Source organism: Chrysemys picta, chromosome 6, assembly GCF_011386835.1.
Source record: "Chrysemys picta bellii isolate R12L10 chromosome 6, ASM1138683v2, whole genome shotgun sequence".
In the NCBI taxonomy this organism is placed as follows: Eukaryota; Metazoa; Chordata; order Testudines; family Emydidae; genus Chrysemys; species Chrysemys picta.
Genome location: NC_088796.1, coordinates 37,546,143 through 37,565,575, shown reverse-complemented (window position 1 = coordinate 37,565,575; position 19,433 = coordinate 37,546,143). Strand labels below are relative to the sequence as shown.

The following is a 19,433-nucleotide window of genomic DNA, read 5'->3' as shown; positions in this document are numbered from 1 at the left end:
TTTTTTTAAAGACTCTGATGGTGCCATATTTGCCAGTGCCTCTTACCTTTTTCATTTTTACAGATGACTCTTTAGGGGCAGTGGCATAATGTATTCACGTTCTCAGTACAACTAGTTTACTCCATTCATTCTTAGCTTCTTTTCTGGGATTTTTATTGCAGTTTTCAGAATTGCAACTCTTTATTCACTAGCAAAAATCTGCTCTTTGTCAATAGTGAACTTGATTAAAAGACCTACAGTACATCATTTTCATCTGGCACCAAATGCAGCAAAATCTTTCACACAGCTCTAGGCCATAATTAACTTTTTACAGTTTTTCATTATTTTTTATTTTACCTCCTCATTAAAAACACACATTAGAAATGGCAAGCCTTAAGTTAAACTTCTCCCTGGACAATTGTAACACATTAGACATTTTTGTGGAGTATTACAGTGATTAATTTCACTGTTGATTCACTTTTGAGCACACCCATTAATACACACCATAGTATAATTCCTATAATTTTTAAATTGCTTTAAGGTTACATTGGCTATTTTTCTTAAATGATTAATTTAGATTTTCTGATTTAAATGGTAATTAGAAATATTTTGCTAAAACTTGCTGATTAGGCTATGACTACAGTTGTAGTTTATTAATATTAGTCCTGAGATGAGTAATGAGAAAATCATTGTATTAATAGCCCTGGGGCTCCTCTCTGTGTACACAGAACAGATACACATGGGCACAGTGTCAGTTTCCCCCACAAAATCCCTGGCCAATATACTTCAATCCTGACCTGAGGGGCCACTCCTAGGATAGAGTGGGCATTTAATCTCTGATGATTCAGCCTTTTAGTTCTATAATGAGACTGCCAAGAAGGGTGCAAGTTTAGGTGATGCTTTTTGTGTTCCTGACATGAGTCCATTGGGAAATGGAATGAGACCACTGATTGATTTAATCTAGGACACTGAATAAATCATTCCAATTTTATCTCATCTCAGCTTGTGTCTCGGAAGCACTTAGAACATGAATCTTAAAATGGTGGACTCATTGAAAATATTTGAGAACTTCTAGCAATGGAAATTCTCCCCTCTGTGAGCCCAAAAGGCTGGAGAATTGGTTTATAAAGTGACTGCCTTTCTTCCGATAAGTCAGAAAACTGTTGCCAGCATTCAGGATAAGTAACTTTGAAAACATAGTTACTGATCTTTGGGCCTTAGATTGCATGAGGTACTGATTATTTTCAGTTGCCATTGACTACTGTGGAAGTTATGGGTACTCAGCACTTATTAAAATCACACCATTAAAAAAAAATTCAGGCAAAGTTACAATAAAATGTTAACATATGACTTCATACGTTTCTTATTCCGGATCAGGTTAATATTTAAAGAACCTACCTAAAGATTTAGGTTTGCTGGCTTGGGAGCCCTTGTCCTCTGAGTATGTTGAAGAGTGACCAAACTTCTAAATACCTATCCTCTTTTTAGCACTTCTCGTGTACATACTTGGTATGAAAGCTTTTCCATTACAAGGACAGTCCATATCTTACTATACCAAAATTTGATAGGAGGAGAAACCACATTTTTCCAATAATATGCAGTACAAAGTCTTGCTGCTAACAATAAAAAAGAAAGTAATTTGTTCTGTTTAAATGTAGATCTTTTACTGGAGCATTAAGTGAGCAGGTCAAGGGATCTCAAGGAAGCTGGAATTTTGTCATAAAATGAAAATCTTTAATAATTTCCCCCAAAGCCATCTAATTCCTAGACACAACCACCTCATGTGCAAGTAGGTTCCCATTTTCCCACAATCTAATAGAGCACCTAAATATGACTGATATTAACTGGAGTCAAATGTGTCATGTATATTATAATTTGTATACATGTTCTTTGAGCTACACAAATTGAAGATGTATATACCCTTTCCTCTTATCAAGATCAACTTCTTTGGCCAAATCTCTCTCCCATCTTTTAATCACATCATTTGTGTGTGTATGTGTCTGAGAGAGATGATTGTTGTTTACAAATAGAGAATTTAAGGTGAATTTTCTCATGTTTTATGTGCAGAAGCCCAGGGTTTCTCTGTAAAGATTTGAAAAACATACACCTTAAGTACTCTTGCATCTGAAGAAGTGAGGTTCTTACCCACGAAAGCTTATGCTCCCAATACTTCTGTTAGTCTCAAAGGTGCCACAGGACCCTCTGTTGCTTTTTACAGATTCAGACTAACACGGCTACCCCTCTGATACTCTGTTTATGTTGGCATGCAACTATTCTCAGACCCTTGTACCTGCCTAAAAGAAAGAGGCTGGTAGGGGATCGAGGGAAAAGAACAAACAATTACAACGCATTGATTTGTTGATACAGATAGATGTATATTGTGACCTTTTTAGGTCAGCCCAGACCACTGAGGGGTTATGTCACTGCCTGCCCTGCAACTCTAGGTGCTTTCAATGCTATGGTTCTATAGCTCACAGCCCTAACAGCAACGGCCAGCATGCAAGCGTGCAGGTCACTCCCTGACTTTCACAACCCAGTTATTTTTTGTAGTTTGACCCTCAACACTCTCCGGTCCCAAATTTAATTAACTAGTGTCTCTTATTCAAATAAGTGTTTCTCACAAAGTCTCTTTTCCTGCATGACTGATCAGACTCTCTGGCCAGGACCCTTCACAGATCTTGGTTCCTTTGTCTCTACAGGTGAATTATGCCCAAATGGCTTTCTGTCTTTGCTTATATCTTCCAAAATTTAATGACTTTGCTCCAGGAAGCCCTGCTGGGGGCTCAGCTCGGTGTGTCCACTAGGAAGCTGAAGCCATGTTAATTTTGCAGTTTCCTCCCTAGCCTCTTAACTATCTCCCCCACTTCCTAGTTTGATGGCTTTGTTTACCTTTTTATGTAAATGTACCTTCATTGTCTCTGCCTGATGACCAGGCTAGTCAGACAAGCAAATACACGTTCCTTTGTTAAAGGTAGACTGGGCTTATGCATTGCTTGCTCATCACATTTTAAAAATGTAATTCTAGAACATATGTATAACTTTGTATACACCCTGTATATAGACCATTCAGTGATTTTTGGGATCAGCGTGTTACCAGTTCGCATATGCTACTTTATGTGACATATTTTAGGTTCAGATTATGACCACAGCGTGTTAGGAGTAGTGAGTATGTCAGGCTTGACAAAAGTTGCTGACAGGGTAGTGAACCACCAATGGGCCTCTGTGTTACATAGATATATACTGAATTGCAGAGTACATTAATTCCTATAAATAGCTGTTCATTTGCTATTACAGCAAAGAAACATCTGTCAATATTGTATTGGTCACTACATTCATCCAAGTTTCTTCAGTTTACCCCACCTAGCTACTTTTTCCACAAGCACGATTCTTTTCTGCCTTTTCTGTTTAACACCTTTGCCAACAGTTCTAGGGCTACCTCAGAGATACTTAATTAATTTTTATTATGAAAAAGGAACTGGAGAGGAGAGTTATGAAATAAGATCTGTGTGTGTGATTATAGATTTCAGAAGAAACACTGCGCTCCAACACTGAAGACGAGGGCCCTTTCCAAGGAATGGAACCCTATCTTGTACGGAGACTTTCCTGCCGCAATATCCAGCTTCCTCCGCTGGCTTTCAGACAATTGGAGCAAGCAGACTGGGATAAAAAGAGTGATTTGGAGACTATACCAAGGCCCACCAGTCTTCCACTAAGGATTCCTCCATTGATTGCCATCACATCTGCAGAGGCCAGCAGGTAAGTGTTGACCTGAAATGTTTTCCATTTTTACTCCTTTACTTTCAATGAGAACTGCCTTTAAAATGGACTCAGAAAATCTTCATAGCTAAAATGTTAGACTCAATACAAAAAAGTAAATGAAGGTAGATTCCCCCCCCTCCCCCCGCATAACTCCAAACCAAGAAATGAAAATGATTGCTACAACTGGAGTAAAAATGTCTGTTCTGTAATGTATGGAACCATTTCGGTAGTGCTGGTAGAAAATATGAACAAAATATGATACAATGTTTTCTAAAATTATGTGACTGAGACTTAGTCATGCTGCGTATACATCCTTGGTCATGTCAAACAGAAATGTTGGAAAAAAGTGACTCACACCATTTGGGATATATTATATTAAGAAAAGAAAGACTGCCAGAGGCTTGGATATCTAGTATTGGTGCAATTTTTGGCTTTAGTATATGTGGAAATATTTCATATGCATACAACTTGAAAACTAAGTCGGAGAATTTTGAGGGGATTAGGTATTTGTTCCTAGTTGTTGATCAATAGATATGTTAGACAGATAGTTGTACGTAATATGTTTTGGCTGTAGTAGTTTGTTGTCCTATTCTTATGGAATTATCTCCTATCTTGTCTGTGACTTCACTCACTCTGTGTGTGGGTGTGTTTTATAGGTAGGGCTGGCAGTGCCATTATTAAGGTTGTGTGACGCTTCCCATTATTGGACCCTGTTTTCAGTTGCTTATAACTTTGCCAAATGTTAGTCATTTGGGATGAAATTTTACATGCCAGATGTCTGCCTCAGGGTGATGATGATGGGTTTTTTTAAGCTTCAACCAAAATGATTTGGCCATTTCAGAGAACAAAGTTACAGAAAAATAAGGGTTTTTTTTTGCCCATGTTAAAATCATTTTGAGAAACTTTAGTGCTCCCAGGCTCTGTAGCAGGGATTTGAAATATGGAGGGGGTGGGGGTGGCAGGGAGGCCTTTGTATCAGGGATGTGCCTTTTGCTTTTCCTGTGAAAATCCACCCAAATTTAGCCGTTATTAGCCTTCGAAAAGTCTCAGTTTGCACATGATCAGTATAGACTTGCTAGAGCTTTGCAGATAATTCCCTGAATATTGTGTCCAAACCGAACATACTCCTTCCTGGGGCTAAGCAGGATTTTCCCTGGAATTGTAGTTCTGCGCTGCTGAGGTTCAGGCATCAGACTGTTACCAGATCCTCCCTGAGTCTTCTTTTCTCAAGACTAAATATGCCCAGGTTTTTTTGAACCTTTTCTCATAGGTCAGCTTTTCTAGACCTTTTATCATTTTTGTTGTTGTCCTCTGGACTCTCTCTAATTTGTCCACATCTTTCCTGAAGTGTTGCGCCCAAAACTGGACACAGTACTCCAGCTGAGGACTTACCTGCACCAAGTAGAGCGGGACAACTAGCTCCCATGTCTTACATATGACATTCCTGTTAATACACCCCAGAATTATATTAACTTTTTTCACAACTGCATCACATTGCTGACTCATATTCAATTTGTGTTCCACTATAACCCCCAGATTTTCTTCAGCAATAGTACCACCTAGCCAGTTATTCCCCATTTTGGAGTCAAATATTTGATTTTTCCATGGGTGGCACGTGAATCCCCAGTTCAGGGAGGCTAACCCCCTGCCCTGCCTCTTCCACTTGAAGCCCTGCCCCCACTCGGCCCCCTGCCCCCACTCTTGCCCACTGGGGCCAGAAGATCCCAGAGTCCCCCACTGCAGCCCAAGCAGGCCAAAGCCATCCCGAGCCCCAGCCTGCCTGCCCACTCGAGCTGCCCTGAGACCCTGCCCGCTGACCCAAGCTGCACCCAGACTATCTGCCAGAGCTACCCTGAGCCTCAGCCAGCCAGAGGAACTCAGAGCCCTGGTTGCCCAGATGAGCTCTGAGCCCCACTGTGGCCCGGCCCTGGGGCTCAGAGCTGCCCATGGATTTTTCTATCCTAAGTAGAGTACTTTACATTTGTCTTCATTGAATTTCATATTGTTGATTTCAGACTCCAGTCTCCAACTTGTCAAGGTCATTTTGAATTATAATCTTGTCCTCCAGAGTGCTAGCAACCCCTCTCAGCTTGGTGTCGTCTGCATCTTGTATTCAGTAATATTCACTAAAGATAATTGTTCCTCAAATGGTAAAGAGAGTGTCGTACAATTGGAGAAAAATAATTGTGTGTGATAAGAAGCAATATATGAGACAGAAAGTTCAAATAAAGAAGTAATTATGAATCTCTGGTGAGTGAATTGGTTCCTGTGTTGAATTCAAATATGAAATAGGGAAGGCAGTTTAAAGTATATTCCAAGTAAATAATAAATAAATGCTGGTTATAATGGATGTAGCCATACTCTTTTTAAATGTTTTTCTACCCAGAAGGAGGTGTAGTATATATGAGAGGTAGGGGTGTGTGTGTGTGTGTGTGTGTGTGTGTGTGTAAAAGAATCTCATGTAGGTGTTAGAGAGAACTCCCTGTCCTGCCTAGAAAGCCTGTGCCTTTCTGCTCTGTGCCTATTAAAATTAGTTTTGAAATTAGGCAATATAAGCTTTATTTGTAAGTAATTGTTTTGCTGTGAGTAATAGAGAAACTGTAAATCCTGAGCCTATTGGGTGAAGCTGCCAGACTGTAAAAACAACACAAACAATTATTATAGTGAACATTTCTTTGGAAATATAAAATCTTTCTTTCTCACAATTTTTCTTTATCTGAAGTGCGCTTATGCTGCTGCAGAGGAATATTGTTTAGGAAATTACAGCTAACTGTTTTATGCCATTTTGCTGCTTGCCAACTCTATCAAGTAGCTTTGATGTCTCCTGTTCAGAATGTTAGTAATGCCTACCAAAAGTCTACAGAAAGGTATGGATGATATCCAAGCTGCCTGTCTCTGTGAAATTACCCAAGTTCAAGATACCTGTTGCTCCTATAGGGACATAGCAGACCTCCCTCACTCTGGTGTGTGAAAAAACTCAAGTACTGTAGGGAATTCTGAAGATTATTACAGGAGATGAGGACTCTTCTCTCGTTGATGAATAGGTGGAGGGGAAAATAATGTACAATTAATAGAAATTAATTATAAGGAGGGAAAGTTTCATTATTTAAAACTTTTTTTAAAAAATCCTAAGAGTGGGATTTAGAAATCCTATATGGCTTTCTTAGTAAAGCACTGTGGAAATTATTATGACTCGAGTTGAAGCACCAGCAGTGTGTAAGACTCACAATGAAGACAATCCCTGCTCCGAGGAATCTGTGATATAATGTATAAATTCCATTGTACAGGCTGAGTTCTATTTTCTCCTTAGGAAGTCTAGGGGCCCATTTCTCTTTTCACACCAGTTTTGTATAAGAGCAAATACCATTAAATTTAACAGACCTGTTTCTGATTTGCACCAGTGTAGATGAGAGTGAAATCAGAACTTGAATGTTCATTGCCAAATGATGAAAAATGGAAAGTTGTCCTCTCATTTCTATGAAGTCTTACTACTTAAGATGTAAAATTGTTTTTTCACATTGGCAAACTATTCCTTTTTATTCCTGCTCATTTTCTTTTGCATGTTTTAAGAGTGTTAAATATATCTAGCCTGTTTCTGATCTCACATTAGTGTAAAGCCAGTTAATCAAGGCCATTGTTGAGATAAAAGATTTGTAGGCTTTATATTAATGTTTCACTTCTAGAGCAGCTAGCAGGAACTGCAAAAAGAAGTGCTTGTCAATTGATGGGTTGAGCATGCTGCTGATAGCAACTTAGTTACATTTATTAAATTTAGTGATTGCCAAACGTTCCATATGGCAGATTAGAAGTAGGCAGGCAGCCTCTTTTAATATTTATGAACGTGCTTATTTCTTAGGGTTATATTTCAACAATGAGCAACATATTTAGCTTGCATATATAATTATGAATGTGGTATATATATTGTAAGATGGAATATCAAGAATAGATTTCTGCATGTGAAGAAATCCTTTAACTTTTAGTCTGTTCTCTTCAAATAACAAGTAGAGAGGGTGAAATTTTTCACATAAATAGTTACCAAAAAATGTAGTTTCAGATTGACTGCACATTTGTATTGACTTCACCAAATAGTATTGACTGAACAAAAAAAGTCAAAACATTTTGGTAATGTTGAAATGAAACATTTTATTTCAACCCAAAAAAATTCATTTAGACTTTCAGGTATTTGACAAAAACAAAACAATGGATTCACAAAGCAGGGTGAGTTGGAAGTGCCTCCTTTATAAGTAGAGTCCTACCAAATTCACGGCCATGAAAAACACATCACGGACTGTGAAATCTGGTCTTTTGTGTGGTTTTACCCTATACTATATAGATTTTATGGGGGAGACCAGAGTTTCTCTAATTCGGGGTCCTGACCCAAAAGGGAGTTGCAGGGGGGGGGATCACAAGGTTATTTTAGGGGGGTCACAGTATTGCCACCCTTACTTCTGCGCTGCCTTCAGAGCTGGCAGCTGGAGAGGGGCAGCTGCTGGCTGGGAGCCCAGCTCTGAAGGCAGAACCCCACTAGCAGCAGTAAAGAAGTAAGGGTGGCAATACCCAGGGCCAGCTCTAGGCACCAGCAAACCAAGCATGTGCTTGGGGCGGCACAATTTCAGGGGTGGCATTCCGGACACCTTTTTTTTTTTTTTTTTTTTGCTTCGGTAGTTGCGTTCCCGGTGTTTTTATTTTATTTATTTTATTTTTGCTTGGGGTGGCAAAAAACCTAGAGCCGGCCCTGGCAATACCACACCATGCCATCCTTACTTCTGCGCCGCTGCTAGTGGCAGCTCTGTCTTCAGAGCTGGGCTCCCAGCCAGCAGCTGCCCCTCTCCAGGTGCCCAGCTCTGAAGGCAGCGCTGCTGCCAGCAACAGTGCAGAAGTAAGGGTAGCAGTATCACCCCCCCCACACACAATAACCTTCCAACCCCCCCCCCACAACTCCTTTCTGGGTCAGAAACCCTACAATTACAACACCATGAAATTTCAGATTTAAATAGCTGAAATCATGAAATTTACTATTTTTAAAATCCTATGACCGTGAAATTGACCAAAATGGACCCTGAATTTGGTAGGCCCCTACTTATGAGTATTAGCCCTGTGGCTAGGGAACTTATTTCAGATATTGGAGACCTGGGTTCAATTCCCCCCTCTACATGATGAGTAGAAGAGATTTGAACTTGGGTCTCTCCCATTGGAGGAGAGGACCCTAGTCACTGAACTATGGGATATTCTCAGACAGGTCTTTCTCAGTCTCTCCTGTTGAAGATCATCCACTTTTTATAAATAAATAGTCATTGGAGGAGGGACATAAACTTTGGATCTTTCAACCTACACATTTACCTGAATTGTGGGTTCAACTGTAAAAAGTATGTAAAAAATCATAAGAACCTGTAATAACAAATGTTGATGGGAAAAGGTACGAAAAGGAGACAGAATAACTGAATTAGCCTAAACAAAAAGCCAAGTTGGTATGGTTTAAAGACAGTGATGAAATTATGCTTGTTAAAAACAGTGCTGTAGAGCCCAAAGTTTAATGAGCTAACATTAACATTGGGGGAGGGGTAGCTCAGTGGTTTGAGCATTGGCCTGCTAAACCCAGGGTTGTGAGTTTAAGCCGTGAGGGGGCCACTTGGGGATCTGGGGCAAAATCAGTACTTGGTCCTGCTAGTGAAGGCAGGGGGCTGGACTTGATGACCTTTCAAGGTCCCTTCCAGTTCTAGGAGATGGGATATCTCCATTAATTCTATTCTAACATGGGTATGTCAGCACTCAGGCCTAGTTAGCGACCAAAATAATAAGGGGATGGGCTATTCCACCCATCATGCCCTCTCTGGGTCTGTAAAAGAAAGAGATTTTTGGTAAAAGAACAAATAGAACAGATGGAACAGACAGACAGCGGCAACAGCTTTACCATCATGGCCCTCACCCTCACTGTTTCCTGGGACCCTAGCCCTTCATCATCCTGATCCTGAGAGTTGTCTTGACCAGAACGAGCCAGCGAGAGAGGGATCCAGATGGCATTGCCACCCTTACTGGCTCCAGCTGAATCCCAAACACCAGCTGGAATGACAGTTATTACCAACTTTGATACCATATAAGAGCCTATAAAAGTAGGGGCCTTTTCCCTTCTAAAATTGGTCTTTAACAACAGAAGCAGCAATGATATCTCCAGCCCATCTCAACTCACTTCTCTTTTCGGCCAAAAGGATGGTTATTACCATCTTTGATGTAATTTAAGAGACTGTCAAACAGGGAGGCAGTGGCACCAGAAACAAGGGGGCCAGGTGGCCATAGCTCTCCCACTTTTTGAAAGTGGATGGACCCTGCACCCTTCCCCTCCTTTTCACCCTCAGGCCCCACCCACTGGCCAGGCCAGTGTGGAGCCCGGCCAGGAAGCTCGGGCAGTTGTGGGAGTCATGCAGACTCTCCATCTGCTCACAGTGTGTGTGGGGGGGGTTTGAGAGCAGCCGCTAGCCTGTGTCCCCAACCCCCAGGCTCTCCACCCGGCCCAGGGCGGGTGGAGGTGGAGGGTTCACAACTCTGTGCCGGCTCACCACAGCTGTCCATGCAGTTCTCCACGACCCTGCTCTGGCCAGGGGGGGCAGGGCCTCGGAGCCGCAGCCCGGCCATGGGAAGAGCTGCACGGGCAGCTGTGGGGAGCGACGGATGTTCCATCTGCTCTGGGTGGGGAGACCAGGGAGCAGGGACACGGGCTAGGGGTTGCTCTTCTTGGGCCCCCTGCACCATGCGGCTCTTATCATGGCCAGGTTGTGGCTCCGAGGCCCCTCCCCCCTGGCTGGAGCCAGGTGTGGGAGAACCGTGTGGGCAGCTGTGGGGAACCTGGGTCCCTCCACTTGCCCTGGGTGGGAGATCTGGGGGGCGGGGATACAGGCAGGGGGCTGCTTTAGGCCCCCACCCACCCCGGGTGGGCAGGGGGCGAGCTCCCCAACCCCACTCCGACTTAAGTTGTTAAAATGAAAGCCTAATTTAATACTTTATATTTCAAATGCTTTAACTGTTTTTCCTTTTTTTCTGTATCTTTAATAAAAGTTGAAAAGGATTTATAATGACATGTTTGCCATGGTGCTAAGCAGGCTGAGGTCTTTGTAGACCAAACCCCATATCTTGTTTAACACTATATCATGTTGGACTGTGATTGGGTTATGTTAATGTCTTTGGCCTGCTTATTTTATCTCAGTACAACAGTTCCCCCATATTCTGGATGAGTGCCCTAAACCCTTTGGGCTGTAGAGTCATTTTCTCTCTTGCACTGGCCCAATGGCTATTTATTGTCATCATGAATTACTATGAATTGCCACTATAAATAACAATGAATGATGATTGGTCCAGGGAAAGGACACTTGAAATGGTCTAGTCTGAATAAACCAATTTGATAGGTTAGTCTGACTAAAAGGCTTCTTGAAATACGATCCAAGAATTTTCAGCCACCCATCCGTGCAGATACTATTGTATATTCCTGTTTCCCGTCCCATCCACAAGCAACATCCATCTGATTACATCATCTCCAACAGATAGATGAGGTGACCAGCTACCTCAAGAATATCTCAATATTAGTTTCAAAGGATGAAGTGCAGCAGCAATCTCCCCATCACACAGAAACCCACCTCCAGATGTTACAGTACCCCCAGGAATGCATCTGAGCCTGGGTAATAGGAGCCCTTAGATTGCTCCTAAAGCCTGACTTTTGCATGACAATGAGGCCAGCTGTCTCAATTTGCAACATTTTTATTATAATGCTTCTGCCCTCTTAATATACAATGTGATTGATGTAATCTGATGTGAAATGTCACATTAGTGAGATGCCAATTCCATAAATGGAAAAGCCTAAATGCATTTGGAGACTGCATTTAAAAAGATATTTGGAACAAAAAATCTTTGGTATTTTGGGGAAAGGATGTTGTTACACAGGCTTCTAATTACATGCTAGCAAGTTTCATGACATTTCACCTGTGTTCCCAATTAAGTGAGCATGTTTCATATGATCAGTTTGACAAGCCCTTTTGTTACCCTAAAAAACTAGGACGTTGTTACATCCGAGCCAAGGATTAATCCTACTGTTAGTTCCAACAAATCCATTGAAACTAAACTTTATCTAGGGGTTCACACAGAAATAAGACCAAGGTACAAACTGCAGAATGTAGCTCTTGTAACTGAGTTGTAACATAACATACATTAACCTGAACTTGGAAGAAATCACATAACTCTTAGACCTCCTAAGAAGTTTTAAACGATATACTTCTCTGATAACTTTCAACTTGGTACATTTTGTTTTGAACCCATAAAGAGGCCTGTTTCCATAGGCTGTTTTGCTAAGATACTTGCATTTTTCTGGCAAACGTGAGTCTGTTTTCCAGCAAAGGGTCTATTTTAGAGTGAAAACGAGTCTCGTGTCCTTGCATGAAATATAGGCCAACATTTGCATTTTCACTTAAATAACTATTTCAGTATAATTGCAAGTAGAGCAAAATTGGGAGATGGATTCTCAGAAACATGCAAATAAAAATGACAGTTTTCACTGCAAAATTCTGAAAATACAAACTTCTGAATTTCACACAGCTGTACTCTCTATATGCTCAAATTGCATTTCCTGTTATTATTTACTGCTTTCTGTGTTGTTCATACACTTACTCCTCAGGCATGAATGTTATTATACTATGTAAGGTTTATTTTAAATTGCTCTAATATTGTTTAAATATATAACCAAGTAAAAAGATTTAAAAAAAAATATTGGTGGCATTAAAGACTGTTGTGGTGACAGTTACGGTGGTTTATACCATAGTAAACTTTTGGAATAGTTTAAGCTCCATGAAGCTCCATCTTTCCCATGCATCTGCTCCAGTTTAGCTAGTTGTTCAAAGATGATGATAATAGAAAAATATTGTAGATTAGATAAGCAATGTCCTATTTAAATCTTTAAGGGTTGATCCAAAGTCCATTAAAGTCAATTAAAGTCTTTCTTCTGACTTCTGTGGGAAGGGATAGCTCAGTGGTTTGAGCACTGGCCTGCTAAACCCAGGATTCTGAGTTCAATTCTTGAGGGGGCAATTTGGGGCAAAAATTTGCCTGGGGATTGGTCCGGCTTTGAGCAGAGGGTTGGACTAGGTGACCTCCTGAGGTCCCTTCCAACCCTGATAGTCTATGATGGATATGTCCATAAATTATTTTAAAGTTGTCCCTACTTCCCTCTCCCCTCTTTGAGATGCAGTAGTTTGGTCATAATCTTCAACTGTTTTGCTAGGTGCAAAATGCCTATGAAACATGGCTAATTTTTCCTCATTTTTGAGAGGAATTATTTGGAGAATTAAGATCGATACTCTAATTGTATAGACTGAGAGCACTAACTACTAACACGGTAAATCCTGGTGTCTGTCTCTGGATCTCCCACTCTTGTCCCTCCTACAATAAGACATTAAGGGCCAGATTTTTTTTATCTTTACTCAAAAGATGAGTTGTATTTTACTCTGCAAGTAGTAAGGTACTACTCATTATGAATAAAGGTGGCACAATCTGGCCCTAAATAACTTATTACTCATGGAAAGGATTTCAAAGAATAATGGAGAAAGCTCTAGCTTTTATTATAAAATTGCCACAATAATTTTACTGTCCAGTAAACTCATATTGGAAGTTGTAACTGTTCCAGGTTATTGTTTTAAGAGCTTGAGCATTGCCAGGGATGATGAAAATAGGGAAATTGGACCATAACAGAGCAGCATGCACTGGAAATGAATCCTGGGAGAAAGCTGCTCTTCAGACGTATAATTTTGCAGCTCAGCAGGGTAGTTTATGCACTGAAAATAAGTGGGAACTACAGTGTTGAAAGAGGGGGGAAAGAAAAGTTTCAGTTTGATTCATTTTCAGACTCAAAATGCTGTTCTTTGGGCCCCCAAGCCTCAGCTGTCTCTAACAGCTTCACAAAGGTTTAGGTTGCTTTCAGCAGAAGCAGCTGTGCACTGACTCACCTGCCAGTAAGAAGAATGAACAGTAACACAATAATTCTTAGCATTTGTAGAGCATACGTCTTTTTTTAAAAAATGTAGTAAACACATTAACTAATTCTCATGTCACCTCTCTGAGGTAGATAAATAGCCATGCATCATTATCCCCATTGCACAGAGGTGAAGTGACTTGCCCAAGGCCACGGACAGAATCAGTGGCAAAACTGGAAATGGAATTCAAGAGCTCCTGGTTGTTTGTGGAGACTGGAAAGAAATTGACAGATATCTTGAGACTCTTGCATCCTTAGCCAATAAGTTTAGTAAGTCAAAAAGAGGTTAGTGAATGCTCTAGTCTGGATTTGCACTGTATTGACTCTTGATCTCATTTAATCCTAGAGGATAGCAGATTGTTAGAAGCAAAAGAAATGGCAAAGTATTAGATTCTACTACAGAAATGTCACGATCTAATCTGCACTTTCAAGATGAGTTCTCCCTTCCTGTGACCAGCACTAGTCTCCAGTGTAGTTACCTATGCTCTGGTCTCACTTTGGATGGCAACTTAAAAATCGTTAATGGTTTTATTGCTCGAAGCAGTCCTTATATGAACCAAATATTGGATAGACTTTAGTAAACTGTGGAGGCGAAAGGTTCATAGCAGAATACCTGGATTCTAGGCTTCTCTGATAGTTTGTGAAAGCATTCCCCTTCCCCCCTCCCCCAAGGATTACTGAAACGTTTGCATTTTGCTGTTAAGCAGAGGACTGTGGTTTAGATTTGGCACACTGCTGGCCTAAACGGCTACTGGATACTGATCCATTTTTGGTCACCTGTAACTCCTTTTTAAAATTTGGAATTTTAAAAACAGCATTATTGTAGATTACAATTTTATTTGACAGCTGTAGAATTTATTTTGACTTGGATTATATTCTTCCATTAATGAAGAGATCATCACTTGTTAGTACCAAAGCTCTTGAAGGACATTGTGTAGACTGGAAACATGTATTGCCATAATCTGCTCGTTTGTGGTTTGGGGAGATAGAGTGTCTGTGTGTACATGTATTTTCTAGAAAAGGGAATATCTGCAAATAGCACTTCAAAAGAGGAACATGTTGCTTAATATATATAACTGATTGTTTGGAATTTATGTGGTAAAATATTTTCATTTTTGGTTATTATGTCTTTGATATATCTCATCAAAATATGGGATTTCTTCATCTGACTAGTCTCAATTTAATTTCTATCGTACTTGTGTTTTCATGCTGTTTAGTTCTGTTGTTCAGGAAGTAGCAGGTGGGATAGTGTCCCCGTTTCATAGCTGCTTTTAGTTATATGTGGGGGTTTGTTTCATGAACAAGTGATCTCTTTAAATCGCTCTTTCTCGCAGTTCTCCCAGGAAGTCTATTTTCTTTTTCTTTCAAGGAGTGAGTATTATATGGTCTTTAATTTCCCATCCACATGCCTACTTAGATGATTGGTGACACCTGGGATGTAAGGCCACAGGGGCTTACTTCACAATGCAGGAGACAAGAAAGTAAAAGGCAGCTTTCTATAACCTAAATAATAATTGCTGTTGGTCAGATCCCTGGTGATGGAAGGAAAAAATTAGTTGAGATCAAGTTCATTTTCTGCACAAAGAGAGGAGCAGAGATGATGTAGCAGGTTTAAAAAATTGATACCTTTCAGGCATAGTCTGTGTTTGAGCACAGTTTTTTAACTTAGTTAGGAAATGAACCAGCCAATCTGGGGCTTGATCGTTGCCATAGTTATCTCTGCAGAAGGGGGGTTCAGCCACGACAAAGGCACCATTGCCTCTAGCCTTGCAGCTCACACATGGACATTTGCAATGGATGGGGATTTACAAAAAGGGGAGCAGTTAGAGGCAGGGCAGGAGTATTATCCCATTCCTCTGCCTCCCAGGGAATCTGCACAAAATCTAAAACAGTCTAAGGCTCTGTTAACTTTCCTGTGGACTGCCAATGTATTATGGAACCACACTTAACTAACAGGGATTCTGGGCAATCCCTAGTGGAGTACAGAAGAGTGGTCATGAAACTGGCATATAAACACAGGACCTCTATGTAGATAATCCTATAGCCCTTGTAAGGAGGTGACAAACCCTGCCCATCCCTATCAAAGAATTTGGAGGAAACTCTTGGAAGAGACCCTCACAGAGTTTGTATTCTCCTATCATCCCTATTATATATGTTTTTCATGGGAGGGGGATCATCAGAGTAGAATCTCAGCAAAGGAGTTTTTCTACCTGTCCAGGAAGCTTCTTGCTTACGGCCTCTCATTTATAATGTTAGGTCACTGTTCAGGTGTAAGGATACTTTATTACAGTGTGACTTCTAATCAACCCAGTCATGGAGATTATTATTCCTTCTCCATTGTATAAGTATAATAGGGGCATTGCCGGCAGATCGAGGGACGAGATCATTCCCCTCTATTCAGCATTGGTGAGGACTCATCTGGAGTATTTTGTCCAGTTTTGGGCACCACACTACAAGAAGGATGTTGAAAAATTGGAAAGAGTCCAGCGGAGGGCAACAAAAATTATTAGGGGGCTGGTGCACATGACTTATGAGGAGAGGCTGAGGGAACTGGGTTTGTTTATTCTGCAGAAGAGAAGAATGAGGGGGGATTTGATAACTGCTTTCAACTACCTGAAAGGAGGTTCCAAAGAGGATGGATCTAGACTGTTCTCAGTGGTAGCAGATGACAGAACAAGGAGTAATGGTCTCAAGTTGCTGTGGGGGAGGTTTAGGTTGGATATTAGGAAAACTTTTTCACTAGGAGGGTGGTGAAGAACTGGAATGGGTTACCTAGGGTGGTGGTGGTGGAATCTCCTTCCTTAGAGGTTTTTAAGGTCAGGCTTGACAAAGCCCTGGCTGGGATGATTTAGTTCGGGATTGGTCCTGCTTTGAGCAGGGGGTTGGACTAGATGACCTCCTGAGGTCCCTTCCAACCCTGATATTCTATGATTCTATCAGCCTTGTACTTTAGGTCATGCTGCTGTAGCTGGGGACAAACCATATTTAAACCCAGCCTTTTCATAGTTTAGATGGGCCCGTATATTCCTGCCTGAAGTGTAAACCTTCTCTCCCCCAGCATTTTCATACTCTTAAGACTGAGTCCTGTAAAAGGAAAACCCTGACCATGACAAATATTATTTTTATTTTAATATGGTGATATGTGGCCTTTCTGCAAGTCTGTTGGTAGAAGATTTGGGGTAAGATTATATGAAGTGCAGCACAGCATTCTCAGCCTTGGGAAAGGAAGAGCTATGGTGTCTTTTAACCACTTTTCAGCTAAAAGCAAATGTGGGCTGCTGTAGTGGCTGGCGAGGGTTCTGGTGTAACTGAGGCTATGGCTAAAATAGAGAGCTTACAACGGTGTAGCTGCATAGGTGCAGCTTCACTGCTGTAAGCTCTCTAGTGTAGCCACTCTAAGCTGACAGGAGAGAGCCTTAGAGAGCCCTGGGGGTCTATATGATATGCCGGCCTCCCTGGGTTGTCCATATATTTATGCCTGTATCTGTAATTTTCACTCCATGCATCTGAAGAAGTGGGATTTTTACCCATGAAAGCTTATGCCCAAATAAATCTGATAGTCTTTAAGGTGCCATCGGACTCCTTGTTGTTTTTTTCAGGAATCTCTGTAGCACTCTGCACTTGCCCCTGCCCCAGCATCCTGACAGTGCTTGTGAGAGTGTCCTCAGGTTCAGGAAGTAGCCTTAGGACTTACTGTGCGGTATCTATGCCAGGGCAATCCTTTCCAGTTGTAACCAAGGCTTTGGGATCACTTTGCACTGCTCTAGCCTTTTAGCCAGCATAAAGCAGCCAGAGCAGGGAGAGGCTCTCACATTTACATTTTATTTGTATTCCTTTTGGGAATGGTAAAATGACAAGCCCTTCTTTACAAGGTTTATTCTGTTAACATATTTGTATGGTCTCAGCTTTGGCCAGTTGCCCATACACAATGTCTGATTAATTGAAAATGCAATATAAAAAAGAATTGTTAAACCAAAGGATCTCACAATATGTACCCCAATGTATTTTGTCACATTAATGCCAATTTAATGCTGACAAAAGAAATCAGAAATCCTATCTAGCCGTAAGCATGCACAGTGTTTATCTCTTACAAAGATTTTTTTATTTTGGAAAATGCCTGTTCACATTAGCCTTTCTTTTGCACTCTTCCTGATTTACATGTAAATCATCCCTACCGATGCAGTTTATAAGTTTAAACCAAAAAATCTACTTGAGTGACACAGGCCTATAAACCTGAGGAAGAGAGTGGGGGATCACTTACAATACTAAAATTAGTTTTGGATGTGACTGAAAATAGTTTTTAAGCATCTGCTATTACTGCTAAAGTTTAGTCACTTTCATCCAATGCCACTCAAAGTAGAGAATAGTTTGAATCAATTAATATTCCAACAAGTTTCAACTAGAAAGTCTTCAATTCTTTCTAGTATGCCCTTCTATACCATGCTCGCAGGACATACAATATATTTCAGTATGTAATAGTATTGGTCATAACTTCAATCTATTAATTTTACTATCATAGTGAGAATATTATATTTTACATTTTATTATAGGAGGAGTTGGTAGTGACCCCTATATTTAAGTTGCCTAGCAACTTAAAAGTTCTCTAACACCCCCATTGTTTGCAACAAGCCTTTGAAATTCATCAGGGATAAAGCCCTGGATCCAGAAAAGTACCTTTTCTTCATAGCATGAAGTTAGGTTCTGGTTTATAAAATACTTTCAAAAACTGTCATTTCCCTTCTATTGCTTGCCTTGTCAGCAAAATTTTGGCAGCATGCCAAAATAATAAATGAGCACAAACATTCTAATCTAAGGCTGGGTTCACACTACCACCACCAAAGCAGCAGCACCTTGTGCATTGGAAGCAGGCAATCCAACTATTACTGGAGTAGCTTTAGTAGATGGCGGGAGAGTCAGGGAGCTAGACGGGACTCCCCGACTTGGATCTAATACATGGTCCCAGTGGCCCACGAGGACACTACAGTATGTGGAGCAGAAACCCTATACCCTCTGTGGGAGGGAAAAGAGAAAGATCTGAGTAGGCCTCATACAGACCACCCCAGTGTCCCATTCTCCCTTTTGGATAAAAGCTTTCTTCTAGCTACTATATTTAGTCCAGTAGGTCAAGTGGTAGCAGACTGTGCTTTAGTGCTTAAGATTTAGGGTTCAAACCCTGCTGATGATTCATGATGGGAGATTATTACAGGTGCACATAATAGAATTTATTTTTGCTTTTGAAAAATACCTAGGAAACTACATAAAAGACCATTATTTAGATTGCAAAGTTGACCTCTGAAAGATAAGCAATTAGGTTGCCCAAGCAACTTGAATTCTGTCCTTCTTGTGAATATGCATTGTGAGTAATTACATGATCACAAACTGGTTTTCTTCATATGATCCTTTCCTCATTTAGTGCACAGGATGGATGCTGCTCAAGAAATGAATCTGAGCAATGTAGTAAATGAAGCTGTTGTCTTTAGGATCCCTGCATTCCTTGCTCTAGACCAGGGGTGTCAAACTCAATTGCACAGGGGGCCAAAACTCAAAACTCACGGGCCGAACAGTATAACCATTTATTTAACAGACTAAATATTTATGTTTTTTAACCATTAATATGAACCAAAATACAGGATATCATTCCAAAATAAATACATTTCAACTTAAAATATTTTGCTCTTCATAAAAAAAT

General features: G+C 40.7%; 1 protein-coding gene across 3 annotated transcripts in view; it reads left to right on the top strand.

The window, feature by feature from the left end:
- The window catches only part of PDE4D (phosphodiesterase 4D), a 1,097,801-nt gene that overhangs the window by 302,357 nt on the left and 776,011 nt on the right, over positions 1 to 19,433 (top strand). For all 3 annotated transcript variants that reach the window (XM_065599005.1, XM_065599008.1, XM_065599009.1), the window contains exon 3: positions 3,500 to 3,735. In XM_065599005.1, the coding sequence (XP_065455077.1) occupies positions 3,500 to 3,735 (236 nt within the window). The remainder of the gene's footprint in view (positions 1 to 3,499; positions 3,736 to 19,433) is intronic.